Source organism: Chelonia mydas, chromosome 19 (genome assembly GCF_015237465.2).
Source record: "Chelonia mydas isolate rCheMyd1 chromosome 19, rCheMyd1.pri.v2, whole genome shotgun sequence".
Lineage (NCBI taxonomy): Eukaryota > Metazoa > Chordata > Testudines > Cheloniidae > Chelonia > Chelonia mydas.
Window position 1 is genome coordinate 9,464,895 of NC_051259.2, and position 27,628 is coordinate 9,492,522.

At 43.8% G+C, this 27,628-nt stretch overlaps 1 protein-coding gene across 4 annotated transcripts; it reads left to right on the plus strand.

Moving 5' to 3' along the window:
• The first annotated feature begins 15,598 nt into the window (after nucleotides 1-15,598).
• Nucleotides 15,599-27,589, plus strand: PDIK1L (PDLIM1 interacting kinase 1 like). 4 transcript variants are annotated; one of them, XM_037881893.2, is made up of 3 exons: nucleotides 15,599-15,787; nucleotides 18,230-18,531; nucleotides 23,630-27,589. In XM_037881893.2, the coding sequence occupies exons 2-3, from the start codon at nucleotides 18,247-18,249 to the stop codon at nucleotides 24,368-24,370; spliced, it is 1,026 nt and encodes a 341-aa protein (XP_037737821.1). In that variant the 5' UTR covers nucleotides 15,599-15,787; nucleotides 18,230-18,246; the 3' UTR covers nucleotides 24,371-27,589. The 4 variants fall into 4 exon arrangements, with proteins under 4 accessions (XP_037737821.1, XP_043388229.1, XP_043388228.1 ...); XM_043532294.1 differs by having other exon boundaries at nucleotides 15,608-15,677; XM_043532293.1 differs by having other exon boundaries at nucleotides 15,676-15,694.
• Nucleotides 27,590-27,628: the final 39 nt, after the last annotated feature.

Genomic DNA, 27,628 nt, shown 5'->3' on the forward strand with positions numbered 1-27,628 from the left:
AAGTAACAGGAACACGTGCTGTGGTCAGGGAAAGGCACAGCTGTTGTTTAGAGCGCGGTCACTGTATCTGACTCACATGTCAGGCCGGTGAATGAGTTGGCCCCCCTCCCCTTTAAAAAAAACACGACTTGCAACACAGTCACTTTCTTGCTTTTGGCTCATGGCTGGCCCTAGATGATAGTTGCTTGGAAGCAAAGCTTCCTGCAAAGGCTTAGCCCTGGTCTACAGCTAGCAAATATCGATTTAGTTTAAGGACTCAACTGAAGCAAAATCAAAATTAGCCACTTGTAATCTGCTGTAAGAGTGTCCACAAAGGAGTTGGCAGCGGTTTAGCTAAATTGATTTAAAAAGCCAGTTTTAGGCATGGCCAGGCCATTTGTCAATCACTGCAGTGGAAAAGGTACAACCTGTGTGTTTAGCCAGGACTTCAGACGAGTTAACAGCACTAAATTCCCCACGAAACAACACCCAGGTGGAAGGATAACACTTTACCTGGCAGTTCCGCCATCCCTCTTAGCGTCTCAACACGCTGGGAAAGTGAGGCAGGGAGGTGTTAAGGGACAACATGGTTCCCCCTGCCCCCCCACAGTCTTCCCAGTCCTTCTGCCAGTGCATAAGCAAGCCTTCAGGGCTTTCTCAGCATCTCTCTTTGCCTGCTACCGAGTCCTTCCAGGCCCCCCACTGGCGAGGAGTTTTCCCAGCAGCAGTTAGATTTGCTTCTTGTGCAAAAGAAGAGACAACATGAAGTCACCATGGGGCGTGCGAGACAGTGAGGATCTCAAGACACGTCCATGCAACAACCCTACAAACTTTTATTATGGCCTTGATGAAATGCATCCTAGAATACTCAAGGAGCTGACTGAGGAGATATCTGAGCCATTAGCGATTATCTTTGAAAAATCATGGAAGACAGGAGAGATTCCGGAGGACTGGAAAAGGGCAAATACGGTGCCAATCTATAAAAAGGGAAATAAGGACAACCTGGGGAATTACAGACCAGTCAGCTTAGCTTCTGTACCCAGAAAGATAATGGAGCAAATAATGAAGCAATCAATTTGCAAACATCTAGAAGATAATAAGGTGACACATAACAGTCAGCATGGATTTGTCAAGAACAAATCATGTCAAACCAACTAATAGCTTTCTTTGACAGGGTAACAAGCCTTGTGGATGTGGGGAAGCAGTAGATGTGGTATATCTTGACTTTAGTAAAGCTTTTGAGACGGTCTCCCATGACCTTCTCATAAACAAACTAGGGAAATGCAACCTAGATGGAGCTACTATAAGGTGGGTGCAGAACTGGTTGGAAAACTGTTCCCAGAGAGTAGTTATTAATGGTTCACGATCATGCTGGAAGGGCATAACGAGTGGGGTCCTGCAGGGATCAGTTCTGGGTCGGGTTCTGTTCAATAATTTCAGCAGTGATTTAGATAATGGCACAGAGAGTACACTTATAAAATTTGCAGATGATACCAAGCTGGGACGGGTTGCAAGTGCTTTGGAGGATAGGATTAAAATTCAAAATGATCCGGACAAACTGGAGAAACGGTCTGAAGTAAATAGGATGAAATTCAATAAGAACAAATGCAAAGTACTCCACTTAGGAAGGAACAATCAGTTGCACGCATACAAAATGGGAAATGACTGCTTAGGAAGGAGTACTGCGGAAAGGGATCTGGGGGTCATAGTGGACCATAAGCTAAATATGAGTCAACAGTTTAACACTGTTGCAAAATAAGAGAGCATTATTCTGGGATGTATTAGCAGGAGTGCTGTAAGCAAGACACAAGAAGTAATTCCTCCGCTCTACTCCGTGCTGATTAGGCTTCAACTGGAGTCTTGTGTCCAGTTCTGGGCACCACATGTCAGGTAAGATGTGGACAAATTGGAGAAAGTCCAGAGAAGAGCAACAAAACTGATTAAAGGTCTAGAAAACATGACCTATGAGGGAAGATTGGAAAAAAATTGGGTTTGTTTAGTCTGGAGAAGAGAAGACTGAGAGGGGACATGAGAACAGTTTTCAAGTACATAAAAGGTTGTTACAAGGAGGAGGGAGAAAAATTGTTCTCCTTAGCCTCTGAGGCTAGGACAAGAAGCAATGGGCTTAAATTTCAGCCAGGGAGGTTTAGGTTGGACATTAGGAAAAACTTCCTGTCAGGGTGGTTAAGCACTGGAATAAATTGCCTAGGGAGGTTGTGGAATCTCCATCACTAGAGATTTTTAAGAGCAGGTTAGACAAACGCCTGTCAGGGATGGTCTAGAGAACATTTAGTCCTGCCATGAATGCAGGGGACTGGATTAGATGACACCTCTAGGTCCCTTCCAGTCCTCTGATGCTTATTACCATGGAGTCAGTAGCATGCATCCTATTCGTAAGCTCTATGCCCAGTCATAAGCATTGGCAGGGTCAGACCTTAAGGGTTTTTCCTCCTTTCACATTAGAAAGATTTTTTTTGGACACCTTTTTTGGTACTTGCTGCAGTAAGGGTGGGGCCATCTCTCAGAGCATCTCACAGTCTTTTCAGATATTTATCCTCACAGCTCCCCTGTGTGGTAAGGAAGTTTTGGTAACCCCATGGTACAGGTGGGCAATTGAGGTACAAAGGCTCAGTGACTTGCCAAAAGGTTGAGCCCTAGTATTTCAGGGAAAACCCAAACAGACCCTTCGCTGCCAGGGTCCATACAAGCTCTCCTCTGTCTGCTTGATCAGCGATCTAATGGCAGTGCATGTCCTGGATATGGGAGTTCGGGCATTGAGGTGCCCAGGAGGGCTGAGGCTGGGGGAACTGTGGCGACAACACATCCATTCCCTGGGGACAGCGACCATCTTGAATCCCATCTAAGCAGGGTTTCTGGAGCTGCATTGATGGTGCCACCCAAGAAGGTAGTTTGTGTGGCTTTCCTGGGCACACGAAGAATCATCATGCATAACACAGGAACTTGTGGGCAGGATGGTGGACCCGCCACAAACAATGCAGTACTCACCCAGGTGCATTGCTTTACTACAGAACCAGGCAAAGCCTCAGAAAAGTGGGGCGGGGGGAGAGAAACAAGGCCAAACTGAAATTGTGCTAACTGAGTTCCAACTCAGCTGCTTTCAGGCTCTGGCTCTTTCCAGGAGTCTAAGGGATGGCTGAGCGACACGAGTAGCAGGTTTGATGGATCTAGATTCCCTGCAGCTTCAGGCCAGCTTCCTTCTGCTGCAGGTAAATAGAGCCCCCTGCACTTTAAGTGTATCTGAGCCTTCTGAGGAGCTCTTAAATGAGGTTCTATCTAGGTATTAAGGCTCTCATAGCCCTTTTTGGAAGAGCAGGGGCTTCCTCCCAGTATCCCTGGCCAGGGTCTCCTCTACACCCACATCACTGTCCAGCCAGCCGCTGCTGCCCCCCTCTAAATCTGGTGGTATTTCAAGAGTGACCTAGGCCCAGATCCTCAAAGGTAAATCACAATGGGAGTTAGGCATTTAAATACCTTTGGGAAGGTGAGGCCTAATCCCTGTCAGCACAGAGACTGCTGGGGATCCTCTCAGATGAAAGGCACTATCTCCTCCAATGAGAGATTACATTCAGGTCCTTATTGCATGCAGCACATCTCCTGGCTTCCTCATGGAGTCCTGAACTCAGACAATTTACAAACTGGAGTTGTTAAAACGCAGAACTGAGCAGCAGATCCTCAGAACCCTCTTCTCATGCCATAGTACTTGCCTGAGAAGTTTCCCACTTTCCACTTGTCAGCTGTTCTCTGTCAACTCTGCACTGAAAGTATTTAAACCCAGCAGTTAATGTTCACCTCTTGGCCTGAAGACACCAGGAATCAGCCTGCCCTTCCTCACCTTTAAGCTGATATTTATAATCACTAGGCCTCCTGATTCGAACCTGCCAGGCAACCAACAGAGAAAAAGCTAAGAAAAAACTCAGTATATGGGAAGAATAGTATCAGTAAGAACTTGACTGCAGACTGGGAAGGGTTAATGCTAGTGGAGAAGAAATGGACACACCTCTCTTATTTTCAATTACTTAACAAAATTCTATCCCTCAGCGTTTCCTTGTGGCTATTTAATCACAGCACCTACCTGCTGTAACCAAAGGTGAGGTTAATAGTTACAATTAGGCTCAAATCGGATTTAACAACCAGCTTTCCAAAGTGACTAATCAGGCAGAGCTGAATCCTAATCTGTGTATCATACTGGTAGCCAAACTCATTAGTTCTAGATCAAATAGTTTAGGCGTGAGTAGATTAATTTAAGGCCAACTGGCTGCCTCTGAAATTAAATGATTCTGAACTGACTAGTCTAGTGTAAAATTGATTAATTATGTCTGAAATTGATTAAGGAGGTTGGATAGACTAGTCAGGTTTGTAATTCACTAATCGGCTTCAGCATGGCTGCAGGCTTGTAAGTGTCTAGTCCTGCCTCTAATTCGCTCTAGGTAGTTAAGTGAGATGCACTGATCAGCACAAGATAGATCCCTGCAGGTCTCACACTGATTAATGGGTAGAGCTGATCAATCCAGTCTGAAATTAACTAATAAACCTTCCATCAGCCAGGGAAATCTAAAGTGAACTATATGATTTTAACGAGGTCCAAAATTAATCAGATCCAGTTAGATGATTTAGTCATGGAGTTGCAACAGCACTGCTTTATCCAGGGAAATCCCTTATTAAAATCATGTTATCGCCACTCGTTAATGATAGCTGCCCACACTGCAGCCCACTCCCGATTTTCAAACATCAGGTTTCCATTCTCATCTCTACTTTTGCACAAACCCAGAGAAGAAGAGAGAGAGACTGAAGGTTGGAGAGCAGCGTATTGGAATCAATATATTAGTTTAGGAAGAGAGGCATAGGGGCTTTTTCCAGAAATAGCCTGCCCCAATAAGTGCTAGCGTAGCAGAGAGATCCAAGGAAATTATATTAATGTCAGAGCACCTACGTACGTAGGAGCAGAGATCATATGTCTTTCCCCTCAGACTCCCAACCCTTTTATAACTTTTCATAAAAGCAAGTTATTTTGCATTGCATTTTAAATTTGGCTAAAACTGTGAAGAACAGCACCCCTGGTGGGCACTGTGGGGACGTGCAACCTCAGCGAGTACTGATTCAGCTAAAGAAGGGGGAGCAGGAAGTGACCATCCCAAAACCTAAGTGCATTATTAAAGTCTCTAAATAACTCCCTGAATTCGTGAGACTGACCCTCATGCTCAAATTTTTTACTACAAAATTAGCAATGAACTACAGCATACATCATAGACAGAAAACTCAAAGTGCAGGCCTGTCTATATCCACCTGTCCTCTTTTGTCTTATACTAAGTTCCTGTCCCAAAGATCTTGTAATCTGTCTTTTTGATCTGTGTTTGAACAGCACCTTGCCCAGTTGGGCCCGGCTGAAAGGGTTCCTAGGTATTACCACAATGAAAATAATCATTTTCTCAGTAACCATTTTTGAATTACATGCAGAGATGGGCCCAAACTTAAACCTCGGATCCAAACCTCAAACTGAGAGGGGACTGCAGTTTACAGCTAGAACTGCTCTTGATAACCAGCTAAATCCAAACACTCAGAGTCTGATCCGGATTTCAACCCTGTACTTTTAACATTCTTTGGAAGGGTGGGTTTGGTTCAGCCCTCCATACCAATATAAAATGCAGATCTACAGCTGGAATTCATGGATTCATAGATTTTAAGGCCATTATGATCACTTAGTTGGACCGCCTGCATCCCACAGGTCAGAGAATTCACCCAGCAATTCTTGAATTGATCTAAACATTCTGTGCTTGAGCTGGTTCAGAGGAGTTGTGTAAGCCTGGATCCATACTAGTTTCATTTCTATATCTGATTATTTGCATTAATGAACAAAATCCTCTTGAAGCTTCTCAAAAGGTTTAAACTGCCCATTGTCAAACAAATCCTCTAATTTGATTATACAGCCCTCCCCTTCCAGTCATGACAGAGTAAACACTTCCCCTCTACTTTGCCATCTTTTGAACCAAAGGCATCTCTTCATAGGATGTTGCTGTTCTTTGTGAATGGATTCTCATTTCATTCAACAATCTTGAAAAGCAACTCCAAGACGTATTTGTCAAAGGCTGTATGGAAGATTGGTGGCCTCCAGGGATTGGCAAAGGGATATGGAACCTTTTGCATCCGATGAAGTGAGCTGTAGCTCACGAAAGCTTATGCTCAAATAAATTGGTTAGTCTCTAAGGTGCCACAAGTACTCCTTTTCTTTTTGCAAATACAGACTAACACGGCTGTTACTCTGAAACCTTTAATCTCTGCTGTTGGTTTAAATCCAGCCTTGCTCAGAAGTGACGAAGAGTTCTTACTCATGGAGTAGCAATGTAGGTCTCTTTGCAGTTCTCAAGTCCACTTTGGGTGTCCACTTTGTCATGTACTGCTTGTACACGATAGGTTACAGGGCTGCTCCTAGCAGATGAAGCGTCTGTATCAGATATACACTGACTACAAGCTTGCTTCTCAGAGAACACCAGATGTGTTCACTATAAAATCCTTTAATGCTCTGCCAGGTATGGCTCAGGTTAGCTTGAATAAGATACAGTATTTTACACACAGCACCACCTAACACAATTTAGCATTCGATTACACACCACTATCAGTACCAGCTAGCACCCTTGGAGACCAAAGACTGGACAGGCAGTGAATCCCCTCTCAGAACAGCATGGGAAAAGCATGCATGGCTCCGGGGGCTGTTCTGTGGATAAACAGAGGGCTTCACTCGCAAGAGCTGTTCCAGATCCAGAACCTGTTCCAGATCCAGAACCTTTCCCGGCCCTAAATTCACACTGTATTTGAATGGACAGGTTTCAGAGGGGTAGCTGTGTTAGTCTGTATCAGCAAAAACAATGAGGAGTCCTTGTGGCACCTTAGAGACTAACAAATTTATTTGGCCATAAGCTTTCGTGGGCTTAAGCTTTCGTGGGTTTTAGCCCACAAAAGTTTATGCCCAAATAAATGTTAGTCTCTAAGGTGCCACCAGGGCTCCTCATTGTTTTTATTGTATTTGAAAAAAGAAAACGAGGACTTGTGGCACCTTAGAGACTAACCAATTTATTTGAGCATAAGCTTTCATGAGCTACAGCTCACTTCATCGGATTGAGCTGTAGCTCATGAAAGCTTATGCTCAAATAAATTTGTTAGCCTCTAAGGTGCCACAAGTCCTCCTTTTCTTTTTGCGAATACAGACTAACACGGCTGCTACTCTGAAACTGTATTTGAAGTTATATGCTTAAAAATGGGCTGACAGAGGTTGGAACGACTTCCAACAGTTGGTCATTTGAAAGAGGTGTCTCCCCGATTGACTGAAGATTTCCACTGAACAGAACATTTCCACTTTGTCCTGTTCCTGGGAGAATCTCATAAAGGCAATTTGTCCCCATCCCCTTCTCCAGGAGCACATGCCAGTCGGACAAGGCCCTCTATCTGAAATCACAGGGCGCCCCCTAGTGCCATAAAAGCCAGATTTTTTTCACATGTGCCCAATGACAGCTGTTGTGGCTATTCTCAGTCCTGCATCCTTAATTGAGGATTTTGCAGACTTTGGAAAAAGCTCCCTGTGACAGCATGGCCAGGATTAAACTGGGCACAGGCAGTGAGAGGAAACATTTGCTGCTTTAACGTTCTCATATGTTGACAAAGCAAGTGTCAAATCACAGTTTAATAGATTGTAATAACATTCCTGCATTAGCTTAACGCAACAGGAATAAAGAGAGCAAAGCTGGAAGGTCTCTGTTTCTGAGATCAGGACAGCATAATCTGTGGCACTTGGGATCCACACCTGCAGGAGCAGCTGCCAATCTCAGTGAAAGCCTCAAGAGAAAGGATGAAAGCCAGAGGAGTCACAACACCCCCAGAAGTACATGCAGGGAGACAACAGCAAAGAGAGTTTGTGGCCAGGGTTCTGTAAGGGTATTGAGCTGCAGTGACTGTGGGAGACAGCACGACTGGGTAAAGGAGACGTGCTTGTGCTAGGACGGCATTGCAAAGGAACGTGGCAAGGCGAACCCTTTCAGCAGTGTGGGCAAGAGCAGAAGTAGCTCTCAAAGATTCAGTCAGCCTTGTACAAGAGGGGGATGGTGCATCAGACAGCAGTGACGGCATCATGAGTCTCTCCTGGAGCCCAAGAGCAGAGCAGCGTGACAGAGATGGCAATTTCCTACAATAGCCTGCATAAACTTTACTGAATTAAGTTCAAAATTATTAAATTAATAGATGTATTTTAGGAGCTCGTTGGATTAAAAATGCAAACGTTTGTGTATTATTATGGGATTGTATGTAACTGGTCTAGGAGATGACTAATGTGAACCTTGGAAATGTTATGAGCTTCAAAGAACTCTTTTAAACAAAGGGCTAAGACATGAATGAACAATTAGTCAAGTAGGTTTCCCAGAAATCTCTAGGAGGAGGAGGAGGATGTAAATGCACCTATTCCAGTTATGCAAGAACTGAGTCTTTGAAGCTTTGCGAGGAGGTGTGGACTTTTTGTCTGGTTGATTCCCTATTCGAGGTCACGACAAAGACCCAATCTGGATAAAGGAGTGACTCCCAGATTCATGAGCATGCGTGTTCTGAGTGAAAGCTGTCATGAACTTGTGACCAAAGGAAAACCCCGTGGTGGGGTTCGAATGACTGTTTACCAGCCAGAGCCCTTGTTGGAGTTAGGCATTGATCTCTGGTAAGCTTATCGGCATGCGTGTAGGTTCTTTTATTGTTTTTAATGTTTTGTCTAAAATGCTTTTGCCTTAAGAATAAATGTTCCTGCTTAGAAAAAGCTGTGTGGTAGCTTACCTGTGGCAATTACACTGTTTATCATCTCTGAGGAGGAAAATAAAGCAAGCTGACATAGGCAGCCAGACTTTGCCAAGGAATTCACTGAGTAAGTAGGGAGCTGGGCAGCCTGCAAACATCCCGCCAAGGAGTGAGAGAGACGCGGGTCTCCGCCTGAGAGAGGCAACGGCTGGGGAGCTGGAAACCTGAGTGTGGGTGCCCTCACTGGACAATGAGGGGGTGCAGTTGCCCTGAATGGAGACAATCAGGTTCAGGCTGTTGGGACAACCTCCGTGCATGCAACAGTGGTAATAGGGAAATGTCATGTGTGATTTCACCGAGATAGCAGGGCCTCCAGGGATATGATTCCTCAGGGTGAATTGGACTTGAACACACCCGTTACAAAGAGCGGTCACAATCTAATAACGTTGAGAGTATATTGCAGCCCGTAGTAACTAACCCAAAAAATAACAGATGGTCCCAACTGAAGTTTGTGGTAATGGACAATAAACCCCACCAACTCCTCCTGGGGAATACAGCCATACAAGCTTTGGCACTGAAAGGAAACTGCAACAGGAAGTTTACCCTACTGTGGAATCTGTGTTCTTACCATGAAGGGAAATTCCAGGGGCACTATTTCATCCAGTATGCAAGGTGCTCAAAAGTCTACAGAGCAGGCATATCATAGCACCTAAACAGGTCAGTATAGCCTGGGTAAGCAGCATGCTAAAGAAGCCACCAGGCAAATTACACATCTGCACAGAGATAGACCCATAGCCACTGAAATGAGCATGGAAAAACTCCACTATGCACTGCCCACAGTCCGTGATGTGAGGAATGGGGTTTGGCACATAAGCCTGGATAAAGAGGCCAGCATGCTAACAACCTTTGAAACTCCATTTGATTTCTACATATGGCTGTGCTCGCCAATGGGAATAGAGTCATAGAATATCAGGGTTGGAAGGGACTTCAGGAGGTCATCTAGTCCAACCCCATGCTCAAAGCAGGACCAATCCCCAATTTTTGCCCCAGATCCCTAAATGGCCCCCTTAAGGATTGAACTCACAACGCTGGGTTTAGCAGGCCCATGCTCAAACCACTGAGCTATCCCTCCCCCCTCAAATAAGCCCACCACCAGAGGTGTTCCAGAGAAGATTCACCAAAGCACTGGAAGGGCTGCCTGGGATTAAAATAATGGCAGGTGATATCCTCATTGTAGGGGAAGGGAGCAAAGATACCGAAGCTGAGCGAGATCACAACAGTAAATGACACGCTTTTCTATAGCAGTGCAGGGACAAGATCATACAACTCAACCCAGGAAAAAGGCAACTCAAACAGTAAGAGGTGGCGTACGACGGACATCTGCTCGCAGCAGAGGGACTGTCAGCAGATCCCAACAAGATCAAGGCTGGCAGTGACATGCCAGCTCTGTGGATGTGAAAGAGTTACATTCATAGAAATGATACATTTTCTGTCCACACCTGGCTGGAGCAGCAGAACCCGTGCATCAGCCCTAAGGAGGCTGAATGGGACTGGGCAGTTCCCAACAGCAAGCACTGGACGCACTGAAACAAAGGAGAACGGATGACCCTGTCCTGAAGTACTATCCGCCAGGAGAGCCACGTTCACACCAGTGTGATGCCTCAGAGAAAGGACTGGGTATGGCTCTTTTCCAGGAGCAGCCAGTCTCTTATGCCAGCAGAACCATGTCAGAGATGAACAGGGATACCGCCCAAATACAAAAAGAGCTTCTGGCTGTGGTATCTGGAGTGGAGCTATTCCATCAGTTCACCTGTGGCCACTCCAGTGCAATCAGAGCACAAACTCCTAGAGACAGTCATGGCAAAGCCACTTCTTAGGGCTCCAAAGAGATTGCAGCGCCTGTTGATGTGTGTCCAGCGATACCAGGTAGTGATCAGATATTGTCCAAGACAGTTACTGGTGTTAGCTGACATGCTGAGCAGGGCATATATATCCAGCATAGGATACTGACTCCATCAACATGCTGCACTATCTCTCAGTTCCAACACGGAAGCTGATGGAAATCAAAGAGGTGACGGAAAAGGACATCCAGTCAAGAGAGCAATACTAGCAGGATGGCCAGAAGATAAAAGCCAGGAGCAGAACCATATTTTCAAATTCACAAGTCTGTGATTGGCACACTTGAATCAGAAGCCCGCAGCTTTCCTTCCCGGAGGTGGGATATAATCCAACAGTCCCTCCCTGCCGGAGCCAGTCTTGCTCCTTGCACCATTCACCTGCAGCGGCTTCTTCAAGCTAGCTACAGCTTCCCAAGCTTCTGTCCTGCCTAGCTAGAGTGTCAGTGGCTCCCACTCAAGCCCCCCACTGTCCTAATCCGGCCTCTCCCTTATGTCCCTCAGCCTGGGCTGAGTTAATCACATGACCTTTGATTCCCCCCTCCCCCCCCGTTATATGATGGGCCCCAGTCAGTTATTCTGCAATACTTGAAATACCCTCAAATAGCTAAAATTAAACAAAACTTGTTGACTTGACCTTCCCTTAGAAATGGTAGTAAGGACTTTGGGAATGTAAGGGCCCGTCTATAATCCAGTTGGCCACTAGATGTCAATACAGTTTCACTCAAGGAATCTGAGGCACTTAAAGGGACATTATCCATTTAAAAATCACTATCTGAATATTTATTTGCTTATTATTAGTACCAGTAGTAATTTACACCTGCAAGCATGTGCTCAACTTTAAGCCCCATTGAAGTCAAACCTCAAAGTGCTGGGTCATACTTTATATGAAGGGTATAGTTCTCGTTTATAAAGGGTCAATAACTTATTAATAGATGTTATGAAGACATTTAGACTTGAATAGTACATATTGGATGGTTGTTAAGCACATTGGTAGACGGTGTTATAGCTGGTTCTAAGCAAACTATTGACGTCCTGGACTGTGTAGCAATCTATTACAATTTGCTGTTTATTAAAATATGGATTAATCATTGTACAAACCATTTATAAATGTACCCTGACAATCAAGTCTGATCTTTTAAACACATGAGCACAGTTAGGTTATGAAGTGACTTGCCACAACATGGTAACATCCATTTTCAGCATCCACTACCTCAGTGCTTCTCAAGCTCTCTGATGTGGGGGACCGGCAATTTCTTCCCCCCAATGTGCACGCAGACCGGCAGCCGATGGCTCGCGGACCGGCACCGGTCCACGGACCACCACTTTGAGTAGCTCTGCACTACCTGACTCTCCCACCCCCTCGCCCATCCCATCAGTAGAATCATACAGTGCGGTGGCAAATGTGGAGAGATAGAGTGTAGCTTAACTGGATCACAGAATTATCCCATCCCTACTGCTCACTCTCTCCGCCGCTCTCTTACTGCCACCAATGCACTGATGCTTTAGCTATTATCGCGGGCTTAACAGCCAAATTAACAAACCATACAGACCATACATTCAAAGAGAAACTGCTGAGCTCAGTTCATTTGCAAATTTGACACCATCAGCTCAGGATTAAACAAAGACTGTGACTGGCCCGCCAGCTGCAAAAGCAGTTTCTCCTCCCTTGGTGTTCACACCTCAACTGCTAGAAGAGGGCCTCATCCTCCCTGATTGAACTAACCTCGTTATCCCTAGCCTGATTCATGCTTGCGTATTTATACCTGCCTCTGGAAATTTCCACTACATGCATCCGACGAAGTGGGTATTCACCCACGAAAGCTTATGCTCCAATACGTCTGTTAGTCTCCAAGGTGCCACAGGACTCTTTGCCGCTTTTACAGATCCAGACGAACACGGCTACCCCTCTGATACTTGAAACCATAAAAAATAAATGCTGTCTCAGCTAATCAGAGAAGCTTCATCCTATGGCAAAAAAAAAAATCCAAAGAGCAAGATGTTACTTCTGTATAATAAAAGCTGACACCCCACACCCCAGTAGATTGTCCATGCTCTGGGGGAGAAATAGACTTTTACATGCTTGGATGCATACATCTCCCCCAGTGGAAACCTCACTAAAGAAAGGGGATGTGTATGACATTGAGAAAGCATCTGTGTCTCTGGCAAGCTGCTTTCCTCCTACCTCACACTATAGGTAGAAGTAGTGGGCTGACCACATACTACAGACAGATGATCCAGCTCAGATAAAACAAGAACGGACCCAGATTAGACCTTTCTTTAATCATATGTGCAACATAGTGGAGTCCAAGCTTTGCTCAGAGAAAAGTGTAACTCTAATCTCTCCTATACACGCTGCAGAGGCCATCCACTCACGCTAGTAAGAGCTGTAGAATCTTCAAAATACATTAAAAAGCCATAAATGTAATGGCTTTGTTATACTCTTCTTTCAGCAAGAGTCCAAAAGGACTGAACGTCTTGGAAACCAATAGAAAATACACTTGGGACTGAAGTTCAAATTAGTCCAACCTGGGAACACCTGCTGGCTTTCTCATGAGCGATTCTTGGCTGTTATCTTAAAATTACTGCAACCATTATTACTGGCTTTGGAAAGTATCTACCAAGATAGGACAGATCTAAGTAGTAAGGCTGGCGGACTACTTTTATTACTAAGTTCAGAGAAGACTACTTCCATTCTCTCTCTTGTAAGTCTACTGTTGAAACCACTTGGGTCATTAAACAATGTCATCCAGGCATCTGCTACAATAATAGTAGATCTTAGTCCAGCAATAGAAGCTACCCTTGGATCAACCAGAGATATCCATTGAAAATGTACTGGAAGAAGCAAAGACTTCAGTCGAGACGTTGCCTAATGAAGGTTCTTACATTGACTCCTTAAGTGAAGAGGACAAGAAGTGTTTGTTAAGCCAGCTGAAAAAGTACACAGACTTGATTCTTACAAATCTACAATAGCGATTTCTGGATTCTACTCAACCTCCACGTAGCTTTTACAGCTGCCTGTCTTATAAAACACCTCTAGTTGAGTGGAGTGAGGCACTACCAGCAATGGGACTGCTATGTGATCAGGGCAGAACAGAGAAATTTGAACACAGAGTGGAATATCATACAATGAACGAATGAAGATTTAACTTCAACTATTTCTTCTTTATCATCACTAGTGGTTCGACCCAATCTTTGTGCTCTGTTTCCTGGGATGAACGAAGTAGGAATTCATCTTCTGCTACTCCCAGTCACAACAGCTACAGCGGAGCGTTCTTTTTCATCACTGAATAGAATTTTGTATTCTGAAAGAAGTCGCCTTCTGCCTGATCATGAGCATATCATGAAGGACTGGAAGTTACAGACACCACAAGACACCAAAGAGTTGTGCAAAATTACAACAAAAAACCAAGAAGGGTATAGGTGTAGTGCTTCATAGTAGGCCTGAAGAGCCAACTTTAATTTCTGTGATGATTTTAAAACATGAGTTAAATCTAATAAAATGGTCGTGAAACATTTTTCAGTTTTTACTATGGTGCCATACAGCCTACCTTCGCCCTCACGGTCTCAATCCTTGTCGGCCCTCGCACCCCTTCCGTATATTCAACACCCCCGCCTAATTTCAATTCCTGGGGGAAACACTGGTGCAGCCCCATTCCTGGGAAGAGGCAGGCTTTTGAGAAGCCCCAGATCAGGGCACTTCCACTCTGACTGTTTTTCACAGGCAGGTGCTGGAGGATATTAATGAGGGGTGTAATGAATGCTGATCCCTGCCTGTGAGCCGTGTGAGAGTGTTCTAATGAAGACTGATACCTGATAGTCTTGTGCTATGAAGTCCAGGGGCACTAAACATTAACCCATTCTGAGGTGCGTGCAGTGGTCCCTTTGCTCCCACATTGACCTGGGAGGTATAAGGAAGATGGGACCTCAGCTGCCTGCCAGCATCACTTTTGAACTGTATGTCTTGCAGGTGACTCTGCATAGTCAATGAGTGTGTCTTCCTGCTACCCAGCAGGGAAAAATGCGACAGTGTCCCTTTAAGGGAAGATACCAATAACCTTGCATCCTCTTGAGAAGAGGGGGGAAGGATCTTACCAAATGATTGCATCCTTCAATGTGCTTGCAGCCCCCTAAAAGGCATGTCCCCATCACATGGTGACAAGGGATAACAAAAGGTGCAATCCTCTTCCCTGCGTGGCAAACAATAAGTTGTAGTCTAATACGGGCTGCTTTTTCTTTTAAAGAAAGGCAAAATAATAGGATTTATTTTTTTTTAAATGGCAAAGATCTAATTGCAGAAGAGAAAAATGAGAAATACATAAAAATTCAGCAGGAAAATCAGCATCTATGAGTGACAGACACGGTAGGTGTTTGCACAGGGGACGGCAGCAAGCAGGGGGCAGCAGCGTCCCCTTGGTGAAGTGGGCTGGGGGAGGCGTGGGATAATGGGTCCACCCTATGCAATTCAAACCATTATTACTTAACAGGAACAGGGCTGCAGGTTGGATTTGCAGCGGGGTGTGGATAATAGACAGAGAGGGAGACTGCGTGGTTTCCTCAATCCCCTCCCCCAATCTCTCTGTCAGCTGCGCGAAGTGGTGTATACCCCCCCCCCCCATACGATCTGCATCCATGGCGCATCCTCCCCTCTCCCTTGCATCCTAACGTGAGCTGCACGAACGCCATACCCCCGCCCCCTCCATAAACCAACCCTCCCCCAGCTGCCTTAAGCAGTGCATCCTCGTCTCCCCTGTGCTGCGCTGGGAGCTGCACCCCTGGTGCATCCCCGACCCCGGTGCCTGCAGCTGGGGGAACGAACCGGGCGGGCTGCCAGCAGAGGCGCGAGCTCCAAGGCAAAGCCCCGCCCAGCGCGCATCCGGCCCAGCCAATGAGAAGCGGCGGCGCGCGCCACAAAGAAGGAGCGGGGGCTCGCCCGCCCCTTCAGCCAATGGGGAAGCCGCAAGGGCCGGGCGCGTGCGGGAGCCGAGTCCAGGCGGCGGCGGGGGCGCGCGGAGGGGGGTGTGTCGGCGCCCAAAGTGTGTGTGTGTGTGTGTGTGTGTGTGAGAGTGGGGTGGGGGGAAGGGAGCCCTATAATGGCGGCCGGGCGGCGAGAGCGCGGCGGCGCTGAGGTAACATCGAGTCGGGGGCGGCTGCCCAGCAAAGGGCCGGCGGGAGCTGAGGGGGCCCTCGGAGGGGAGGAGCTCCTGACAGGCGGCCCGAGCAACGCGGCCTCCTTCCGTGCCGGGGGCAGGGCAAGCGCGAGTCCCCCGCTGTCAGGAGGGGGGAGGGGACTGTAGGGGGCGGGGGCTGAGGGAAGGGGAGGGGAGTGGGGGGCTGAGGCGCAGGAGGGGTCACCTGAGGAGGGGGGGCTGGGGGGAGGCCTCACCTGCCGGGTAGGGGAGCGACTGGGGCTGGTGCCCTGCTTGGCTCTCTGGGGTGTGGAGCAGGCCTGCGAAGGGTTTTTATTTTCCTGCTGCCCCCCCCCACCCCACCCCACCCCACGGGAACGTTAGGCCAGCTCTGGTTTTGCTGGAGGTCTCCAGGGAGGACCTGAGAACGGCGGGGGAGGGGGGGGGGAGTTTGCCTCCTTAAAGGGCCGGGGGGAGGGTGTAGCAGGGGGACTTTCCCACCCCCGTAGTTTTTCCAGTACTTGAGCGAAATGTGGATGAAACATGTGGGCTCTAAACACCCCAATAAAAATCACTTAACCTGTCAGTCAGTCAGGAGCCCCTTCCTTTACCTGGCTGCTGCTCCCCAGTCCTCGGAGTAGAGAATATGTGAAGTTTGATATTACAAAACCGGGGGGGGGGGGGGGGCTTTTTATTGAGCGTGTGTCTGCTGGGGGGTGAGGTTTGGTCAGGTTAGATTATTACATAGACCCGGATGATACTTGGGAATGTTCTGATGCCCTATGAGAGGAAGGGCTGGTGTCTGGAAATGCCCCCCCCCCTTTTTTTTAAAGAGGGCAGTGGGGAAGACAGGTGACAGTTGATATTTATTTAGCAGTGGGAGTGTTTCTGGTACAGTGTATAGTAAACTGATGCTTAAAGGGTAAATTGTGCTCCATGCTCTGAGCCTGAGATGACCCATGTCTGGGAAATATGTGGCTTTCCTTCACAATTACATTCATTTTATTGGGTTTTTTTTAATATCCGAACTTGATACCATTTGTGTGTGTGTACCTTCCTTTGTGTGTTTTCTAGTTACTTTACCTGAGCATTTAGGCTGCACTATTCTCCATATGCTTATATCATGATGTTATAGGAGCAGGCTGAGTAAATATTACTATCTGAATCTCACATTGTAGTGGCATTTCTGTGGGGAATTTATAGATTTACATTTAAATCATTCAAGATTGTAAACTCACATAACAAAGATGTTGCTGCCAAGTCTCCATTTATCTGCACTGATGTTGTCATGAGATTGATGATATTTGTAACTTCTTTTGTGCTGCAAACCTTGTAGATACTTGAAAGTTGCCTGATGATAGAAGGTTGCTTCAGTGAAGTAGTCCTCAGTGTATGGTTTACTGTAGTAAATATACTTACCTGTGTCACTAACTTTTAAAAAATATTTTAATTCTAATAATCTAATTTGCTATTTTGCCATTTAGTCCATTTATTTTCTCTTTGCAAATCACTGTGCTTGGCCAAACACCTGGCCAAAGTTTATTTTCTGTCTGTAATTAGTGTTCCTTTCTGGTTGGCTTGCATTAGTACAATGCTGTTGTATTTTTGGGTTTGTAATCTTGCAAGGAAGACTTTTATGTATATTCCCATGATTTTTTTTAAAATATGAACATATAAGTTTTAGTCCAGCCTCCATCCTTTCTTAACAAAACTAGAATTTGAGTGTAAACAATGTAGAATGTCTTTTTAAATATCTTGTCCTGTTTAAGCTGTCCATTCATAATAAGCTGTTTGTATTTAATTTTTAAAAATTAAAATATATCTCAAAGTACTCCTTTTGCCTCGGTACCAGAAAATCATTTAATAGTTAAACTACAACTGAAAATGTTTACCCTTGTCCTTTGTGACTTTCTACTTAATGCAGTTTGAAACAATGTATAAAATCCCCTAAGTATGGGCTTCTGCCAGGACCTTAACTGGTAAAATGCTATAATATATGGTGAAAGAAAGCACAGTACTCCACTGATACTGTACACAGAGTTAGAGTAAAAGATGTTGAGATTAAGCAGTTGAGAGAGGTATGTGACAGTTCTGTCCTGACCTAATACAAGTGAAAGATAGAGATTGTTGTTGTTGTGCCTGAACTGTGAATGTTTTATGATAAAGGCCGGCAAAAATGACGGTAACATTAGTATATAGTGTATATTTGAAAATCTTTCTTGGCATTAGTCATGGTTTTACTAAACAAGTTTGAGGCTTCATATCGGTAACGTCTGAATGTAATGGCTCATTGCAATCTGATTTATATTTGATGAATGAAAATACTGATGATTTTAAGCACAGTGATTAGCCCAAATGATACTTCTCTAACTGATACAGAGAGAGGAAATGCAGATCAATCATTATTCGTAGGATTTAGTCCCGTGTTGTTTTTTCCCCCAGAATCCTTGACCTTGAAGATGGTGAGTAGCCAGCCAAAGTACGATCTAATACGGGAGGTTGGTCGTGGTAGTTATGGTGTGGTGTATGAAGCAGTCGTCAGGAAGACCTCTGCGCGGGTTGCAGTGAAAAAAATTCGGTGTCATGCTCCAGAGAATGTGGAACTAGCTCTACGTGAGTTCTGGGCACTGAGCAGTATCAAGAGCCAGCATCCAAATGTTATCCATCTGGAGGAGTGCATCTTACAGAAAGATGGTATGGTGCAGAAGATGTCCCATGGTTCCAGTTCTTCCCTTTATGTACAGGTACATGAAACTGGGAGGAGAATGGGAGTAATTTATGGGTATCTAGCTGGGCAGGAAGAAGTGGGGAAGGTATGGCTAGCTTTTTGTCTTTATATGCAGTGTAAACAATGCTAAGAGTTCTCTAGAGATGTTTGAATACAATGGGTTTAGTAAACAGAATCCTCTGGATTTTCAGATTTATAGCCATGCAACTCCGGCAGGCTTAATGAAAGTCACACAGCTAAAATCCCATTTAGCTCTGACAATTTAAGGGAATGAAAACAAAACACAATCCAGATACGCACTGTTGTATTTTCTGGGTAAAAGCCCTACAGTAGCTCTAATCATGAATGGACATTTGCTGATTTATTAAGACAGAACTCACAAGGATTTCTAAATGCCAGCTGTCCTCAGTAGAGGAAGTAACCATCTTTGCTTAGGAAGCCATCGCTTAGGATTCTGCCAGTAATCAGGAAGTCCATTACCAGAATGCAAGAGAGATTTATTTTTATTTTTTAAAAAGGGCAAATAAACCTTAAAAGCTTTTGGAAGAGAAGCAAAGGTGATAAGGGCATGATAGGAATAGATATCTGAGAAAGTAAATTCATTTATGTATAAATATCACTCTTCAGTGTGTGACTAGCACATCCAGTGAATACTTACCAAATGTTTACTTTATTTATATATGTCATGTGTTATCACATTAAAGATAAATTGTGTGAGTTGATCAGATATGTAATAATCAGACACTTGTTCCTGTTTTTTTGCATCTAGTGCAGGTCTTTTATTAAATATTTGTTATGGTAGTGTTCAGTCAGGATTTAGGCCCCATTGTGCTGTGTGCTGTACAAACGTAGGAAGGCCCCTCACAATTTAGCAGTCTTTTCGTTGTCTTTGATTCAATCATTGTCCAATGTTAGACATGACTGCTGGGGAACACTGTGAAAGTGCCTAGCTCACTGTTGTTAAAGGGACCATTGAGGTATTATACCAGTGTTAATGACATTAAACTAGGCGAGCTAAGGAAACTTTCTATTTTGGATTGATGGAATAAGGATGATCTACAGGGCACTGCTGGAGTGACAAAGAGCATGGGTTCAAGTTTAATACATTTCTATTTATTATTACTTGTATTGTAGCACCTACAGGCCTCAATCAAGTCAGAGGTCATTTGTGTGAGGCCCAAACACGGCAAATGATAACACCTGTCCCAGAATGCTTATAAGTATAGAATTATCTGTTGTATCTAGACTTTCAAAGAGGCTTGGGTAACTTTATAATGACATTTATAATTATACATGTTAAGATGGGGGCAGTCAAATCTCTTGCCCTGTTCCTACCCAAAAAATAGAATACTACAGAATTGGCCAGATGCAGTATGCAAGTAGTAAAGGGGGAGTAGCTTCTTATGAAGCATTTGGGGACGGATACTCAGCTGGTATAAACTGAAGCCAATGGAACTATGACAGTTTAAACTAGTTGAGGACCTACCTGTTGGTGTTGTGCCACTGTCAGGGGTAGGATACTGAACTTTGTGGACTAAAGGTCTGAACCAGGGTGCTAAATACTATGAAGACTTAGGAGGGCTTTATGGAAGAAGGAAAAAAATGTACTGCTAGGACTTATTTCTCTAAAAAGATTCCTCACTACTGCCACAGTGCATTAATTTCACTGTCATGAGGTGTGGGTAAAATGTGAATACGTAGTTTGAACAACATTATTTATATTCCTTGTTCAGTCTCTGCTGATCATAGAATCATAGAATATCAGGGTTGGAAGGGACCTCAGGAGGTCATCTAGTCCAACCCCCTGCTCAAAGCAGGACCGATCCCCAATTAAATCATCCCAGCCAGGGCTTTGTCAAGCCTGACCTTAAAAACTTCTAGAGAAGGAGATTCCACCACCTCCCTAGGTAACGCAGTCCAGTGTTTCACCACCCTCGTCGTGAAAAAGTTTTCCCTAATATCCAACCTAAATCTCCCCCACTGCAACTTGAGACCATTACTCCTTGTTCTGTCATCTGCTACCACTGAGAACAGTCTGGAGCCATCCTCTTTGGAACCCCCTTTCAGGTAGTTGAAAGCAGCTATCAAATCCCCCCTCATTCTTCTCTTATGAAGACTAAACATCCCCAGTTCCCTCAGCCTCTCCTCATAAGTCATGTGTTCCAGTCCCCTAATCATTTTTGTTGCCCTCCGCTGGACTCTTCCCAATTTTTCCACATCCTTCTTGTAGTGTGGGGCCCAAAACTGGACACAGTACTCCAGATGAGGCCTCACCAATGTCGAATAGAGGGGAACGATCACGTCCCTCGATCTGCTGGCAATGCCCCTACTTATGCATCCCAAAATGCCATTGGCCTTCTTGGCAACAAGGGCACACTGTTGACTCATATCCAACTTCTCGTCCACTGTAACCCCTAGGTCCTTTTCTGCAGAACTGCTGCCGAGCCATTCGGTCCCTAGTCTGTAGCGGTGCATTGGATTCTTCCGTCCTAAGTGCAGGACTCTGCACTTGTCCTTGTTGAACCTCATCAGATTTCTTTTGGCCCAATCCTCCAATTTGTCTAGGTCCCTCTGTATCCTATCCCTCCCCTCCAGCGTATCTACCACTCCTCCCAGTTTAGTGTCATCTGCAAACTTGCTGAGGGTGCAATCCACACCATCCTCCAGATCATTTATGAAGATATTGAACAAAACCGGCCCCAGGACCGACCCCTGGGGCACTCCACTTGATACCGGCTGCCAACTAGATATGGAGCCGTTGATCACTACCCGTTGAGCCCGCAATCTAGCCAGCTTTCTGTCCACCTTATAGTCCATTCATCCAGCCCATACTTCTTTAACTTGCTGGCAAGAATACTGTGGGAGACCATGTGAAAAGCTTTGCTAAAGTCAAGGAACAACGCGTCCACTGCTTTCCCTTCATCCACAGAGCCAGTTATCTGGTCATAAAAGGCAATTAGATTAGTCAGGCATGACTTGCCCTTGGTGAATCCATGCTGACTGTTCCTGATCACTTTCCTCTCCTCTAAGTGCTTCAGAATTGATTCCTTGAGGACCTGCTCCGTGATTTTTCCAGGGACTGAGGTGAGGCTGACTGGCCTGTAGTTCCCAGGATCCTCCTTCTTCCCTTTTTTAAAGATGGGCACTACGTTAGCCTTTTTCCAGTTATCTGGGACCTCCCCCGATCGCCATGAGTTTTGAAGGATAATGGCCAATGGCTCTGCAATCACATCCGCCAGCTCCTTTAGCACTCTCAGATGCAACGCATCCGGCCCCATGGACTTGTGCGCGTCCAGCTTTTCTAAATAGTCCCGAACCACTTCTTTCTCCACAGAGGGCTGGTCACCTCCTCCCCATGCTGTGCTGCCCAGTGCAGTAGTCTGGGAGCTGACCTTGTTCGTGAAGACAGAGGCAAAAAAAGCATTGAGTACATTAGCTTTTTCCACATCCTCTGTCACGAGGTTGCTTCCCTCATTCAGTAAGGGGCCCACACTTTCCTTGACTTTCTTCTTGTTGTTAACATACCTGAAGAAACCCTTCTTGTTACTCTTAACATCTCTTGCTAGCTGCAACTCCAGGTGTGATTTGGTCTTCCTGATTTCTCTCCTGCAAGCCCGAGGAATATTTTTATACTCATCCCTGGTCATTTGTCCAATCTTCCATTTCTTGTAAGCTTCTTTTTTGTATTTAAGAGCAGCAAGGATTTCACTGTTAAGCCAAGCTGGTCGCCTGCCATATTTACTATTCTTTCTACACATCGGGATGATTTGTCCCTGTAACCTCAATAAGGATTCTTTAAAATACAGCCAGCTCTCCTGGACTCCTTTCCCCCTCATGTTGTTCTCCCAGGGGATCTTGCCCATCAGTTCCCTGAGGGAGTCAAAGTCTGCTTGTCTGAAGTCCAGGGTCTGTATTCTGCTTCTCTCCTTTCTTCCTTGTGTTAGGATCCTGAACTCGACCATTTCATGGTCACTGCCTCCCAGGTTCCTATCCACTTTAGCTTCCCCTACTAATTCTTCCCGGTTTGTGAGCAGCGGGTCAAGAAGAGCTCTGCCCCTAGTTGGTTCCTCCAGCACTTGCACCAGGAAATTGTCCCCTACATTTTCCAAAAACTTCCTGGTTTGCCTGTGCACCGCTGTATTGCTCTTGCAACCTTAGGAGCACAGCTATATTAACAATTTCACTTTCAAGCGGCCATGTGTTTTTTCACTCACTTTTCAGAAGAAGAGCCTCACTGTTGATTCAAAAAGTGTTCCTAGAAGGCTCTATTAGCAGTTGCTTTGATTTTTGAAAATTCTTTCCAAGTATCCTTAGTCCAGTATGTATTGGTAGTATGTGGTGTTTATTATTAACACACATGGTTTGAAATGCTTAGTTTCCAGAATGTGCTGAAAGCCACCTCACAAACTGAAGAAGCAAATGTACAGTTGTGTAACTAGGACTAACAAAGCTGATTAGTTGTTTCATTAGTTTTCATGTAAATCAGTAACTGGAAATTCCTGCTCAAATATATTCCATGCATCTGGGAAAATAGCTAGTTAATAAGTGATTACTTTAAAATAACTTCAGCAAAAGCGGAAGCTCGTTAGTTTCTATTGCTGTTTAGCTATGCATATTGATTGTTCTTCGTTAGAATTTATTCATGGATAGTATGTTAGAATTTATTCATGGAGATGGAGTGAAAAGTAAGTTTCAGACTTCCATTACATAATGTTTCATCAGCAGAGGACAAGTAACTCCTTGGCGCTGTACCAGTGCTACCTGCTGAAACACTGTATTTGGATTAAAGTTGTTAGAGTGGGTGGGTGGTTGGGACACTGCCTAGCTGAAATAGATGGGAAGGTGGTACTTGGGTATCTTTCAGAATACTATTATCTGCCCATAGCTCTAGGTTTTAAATTGGAGTTTGAGCTATGTTTTTCAGGCAGAGAATTAGTAGGATTGTCAAATTCATTGACGTTTAAATTTTTTTTAAATTTTACATGAAATAGATAAGAATGTAACTTCTCTTCCCCTCTCTGTTCCTTTCTTTTATTATTTTTTCAGTCAGTAGTTTTGTTTCTGTGAATTATGCTTCCTGAACAGGTATATGAAATCTCTCTTCCTTGTTACAGCTTGTAGAGACCTCATTAAAAGGAGAAATAGCCTTTGATCCCAGAAGCGCCTATTACCTTTGGTTTGTGATGGATTTCTGTGATGGAGGAGATATGAATGAGTACCTGCTATCCCGAAAGCCCAGCCGCAAGACCAACACCAGTTTCATGCTTCAACTCAGCAGTGCCCTGGCTTTCCTTCACAAAAATCAAATTATCCATCGTGATCTCAAACCTGACAACATTCTGATCTCACAAAGCAGAATGGATGCTAGTGACTTGGAACCCACTCTGAAAGTAGCTGATTTTGGGTTAAGTAAGGTATGTTCAGCCTCAGGACAGAACCCTGAAGAGCCTGTCAACGTAAATAAATGTTTTCTTTCAACAGCATGTGGGACTGACTTCTACATGGCCCCTGAAGTCTGGGAAGGACATTACACTGCAAAAGCAGACATTTTTGCATTGGGAATTATAATTTGGGCAATGTTAGAAAGGATCACCTTCGTAGACACTGAGACTAAGAAAGAACTTTTGGGAAGCTATGTGAAGCAAGGGACAGAGATTGTGCCAGTTGGGGAGGCACTTCTAGAAAACCCCAAAATGGAACTTCTCATCCCTGTAAAGAAAAAATCTATGAATGCCCGTATGAAGCAGCTGATTAAGGAAATGCTGGCTGCCAACCCACAAGACCGTCCTGATGCTTTTGAACTAGAACTCAGATTAGTCAAAATTGCTTTTAAAGACAGCAGCTGGGACACGTGACCTCCAATACCCATAATCCTCTCAACAGAGCTGCTTCTGTTTTTTAACAATGGTGCAGTGCAGCCTTGTGGCAACAAAAAACAAAACAAACCTGAAATGAGAACTTCAGTGTTTAGTTTTTACCAACTGAATTTCTTTTGATTTGCGTAAATTAAAGTAAATTTGAGTTGGCCATTTTGTTATAAATACATTTATATGTGTATTACCAAGATGTTATACTCAAGTGTGGATGTAAAGATGATCATTTATATAAGTTGGCCAAAAAAATTCATGCTTTGAGATGTTCTTGCTTTTCAGAAATATGTTATGGAATATTGCAGACATTCCAGTTTCCTATCACAGTATTAGGAACTCCCATGGAAGAGGAGGTTTGCATGCTGGTAATGCAACCCCTTGTACTTTGTAAAGTAAATCTATGTGTATATATTTATGCATATGTGAGTGACTGAGCGTGTGAGTTTGCATTCCATACAGAGAAAATGCCACTTTTGTTTAAATTATTTGGTGTGAATCTGGGTGATTGGGATCTGTGAAGAAAATAAATGAAAAGCCTACTTCCCTCCCCACTCCCAAATGAATTGTGTTTTTTACATTTTTATTTTTATATCCTATAAATGTAAACAAAAAAAGGCCTAAAACTTGACTTTATAGACAAAAATGCAATGCAAAGGGATCAGAAGATTTAAAGGTGCTGAGATGTTTCTTAGCTGAGCACTTACCACCTAGTAAGGTTGTAGCTGAGGGAATCAAATTACAGACTTATGTAATCATGTGCTAGCTTGTTCCTTAGATCATTAATTATTCTATTTCATTTTATTTGGCTAACCAAATACTCTAACACCTTAGGCTACAGTTTCCTAACATGCCTGCACTTGTGCATCTATAATCCAGTAGCAACTAAGCACTTTCGGTTTGTGAACTTGGTTTATGAAAATGTAGATAAAATAGTACTCTAAGACTCTTCCTCCTCCCCCCGCCAAAAAAAAGACTGAAACACAATTTTTCTGTGCCCTTTTGTCTGTTACCCAGATCTGTTAGTCACTTGTGCTTCCTTTCTTCTTGGCATTGATGCAGTTATGTCACTTAATGTGATCGTGCTGTGGGGATGATTTTCTTAAATGGTGAGCATCTCCATTTTCAAATGTGGGAGAGAAGTCCTAAAATTCAGTGTGTGAATGAAATATTGCAGCTTCAGTTAAACCTTTCATGTGGAAAACTTTAACCAATCTTTGCATTGTTTCTCTACATATTAAGAGGTAGTGTTTTATTCCTTTTTGATTTGATTTTTAATCCTGGGTGGTAAATCTAAAAGTTTTGAAATAGTACAAGGCTTTTAATCCATCTTCACAAAAACTGATTCATATGTTAATGGAGAACTTCCATGAAGAGTGCATTCTAGGGTAGACGAAAACAGCTTTGCAGTAGTGTCATGAACACTAACTAGCTCAGGTGCATGATCTTACTTGTTTACCCTTTAAATTATCATAATTGGGGGAGGAGACCTGAGACTAAATTTACTCATCCAAATGTCTTGTCTGATTGGTGAGTAAAATCTTAAAGTTGCAGTGGGCTTTTAAACAACTTTTTTACAAAACCAAGTTCACAAAATTTTTAGAACTTTCAAAATGAAATACTTCTCATTTGGGATTAAACATTCCCCTGGAATGCTTGCAATCCAAACATTGCACCCTAGTGGTGCTGTGTAAACATCAGAAAGTGAAACTGACCAGTCAGTGTTTACTGTCCCCATGAATGAAGTGAAGTGAACGCTTACCACAAATGAAAAGTACAGTTTGTCGCTCCTAAAACAAAACAGGAAGGGACCATGAAGCAAGGTTATTGGTCACTTTTCTAAACTTTTAGGAATTTGAAAGAGCCAGTTGTATTCTGTCCTTGCACAGTGTAGTGTGGTGTAGCGGGTTAGCAGGGAACAAGGAACCCTGGATTTTATTTTTGACTCGCTTTGTCACCATAGGCAAGTTATTTAACTTCTGTCTCTCTCAATGAGTATACTTCCATGTTTCAAAGGTGTATTGTATGGCTTATTGGTTCTAAAGCATTTAGAAATCTGAAGATGCTATAGAAATGCAAGATGGCAATAGATTTCAGGAAAAGATGTATTGTCGTGTTGAGATGTTGATAGAACACATTGGGCCAGAATCTTAGCTGGTATAAATGGGCGTAGATTTCATTAGTGCTTTGCTGATTTATACCAACTGAAAATTGGCCCCGGTCATCTTGAGCAGACTTATCGTGATGTCACTGTCTTTCTTGCATGTGACTTTGTCTATAAAGGTAAGGTTGGAATTTAAACTTTATAATTAATAAATGGAACTTATTGGAAGTCATCTCTTCATTCTGTTAATGTTTTGTAAATTGAATCAGTACACCAGAAGCCCCAGCTTGCCTTTAAAGACAAGGTCACAGTGCAAGGAGGAAGGTAAAGCTGTGACTGTGTGCGCAGTGGTACTGCACAATGTGTTAGTAACATTCCAACACTGAAAAGTTGATGCTTTTTTGAGGGTTATGTAAGATGAAAGATCGTGCCCTGCTAGAACGACACTCTTGAAGATTTTAAAAATATCAAAATACCAAAGCAGGGATACTAGTCTGTTCACTAATGTACCCTAAAATGTTGTTCTGTCTTGGAATAATATTTAGCACTTACCTTCTTTGTGAATCAATTAATCTCTTCTGAAGAGTTTCAAAGGATAACAGTGAACCTGCTTCTTAACTTTTGTTGAGAAATTAATTTAAAGCGATAGTTAATGGATCATACGGTAGAACTGTTGATTTCCCAAAGTGTTTCTTTGCACTGATTGCCACTTTAAAGGCTGGGGGGTACCTATAAGACCCTCGCATGGTGCTTAGCCTAGTGGTGGTGGTGAAGCTGAGTGTTTCATTGGTTAACACTGAATGATAGTCCTTGAGGTCTCTGGTTTTTGTGTGATTTTGTTGGTCTGGTTTGTTGTTGGGTTTTTTTTTTTTTTTAATCTTTGATGTAAAACCTTTGATCAAACTATTGTAGCAGCTACAAAATAATTCACCAGCATGACACAAAGGTCAAGATATTCATCAGCACTTCAGAAAGAGAAGACTTTCTAATCTTTCTTTAAAGTTGTAAAATATATTTTATGAAGAATTTATAAAGGCAGAAAATTATTGTGTAATTTATTAAGTTCATGATTGTTTTGAAATAAAATTGGAATTTAAATGAAACCTTTTGGAGACTGTAGAGAAACTTTCTTCCTAGTCAGT

Bases quoted from the DNA above. Each gene is read 5' to 3' on its own strand.
- PDIK1L (XM_027827214.3), top strand. From the start codon at position 18,103: ATGAAAATACTGATGATTTTAAGCACAGTGATTAGCCCAAATGATACT. The intron at 18,532-23,629 runs GTACATGAAACT...TCCTTGTTACAG, and splicing joins GTTCTTCCCTTTATGTACAG to CTTGTAGAGACCTCATTAAA.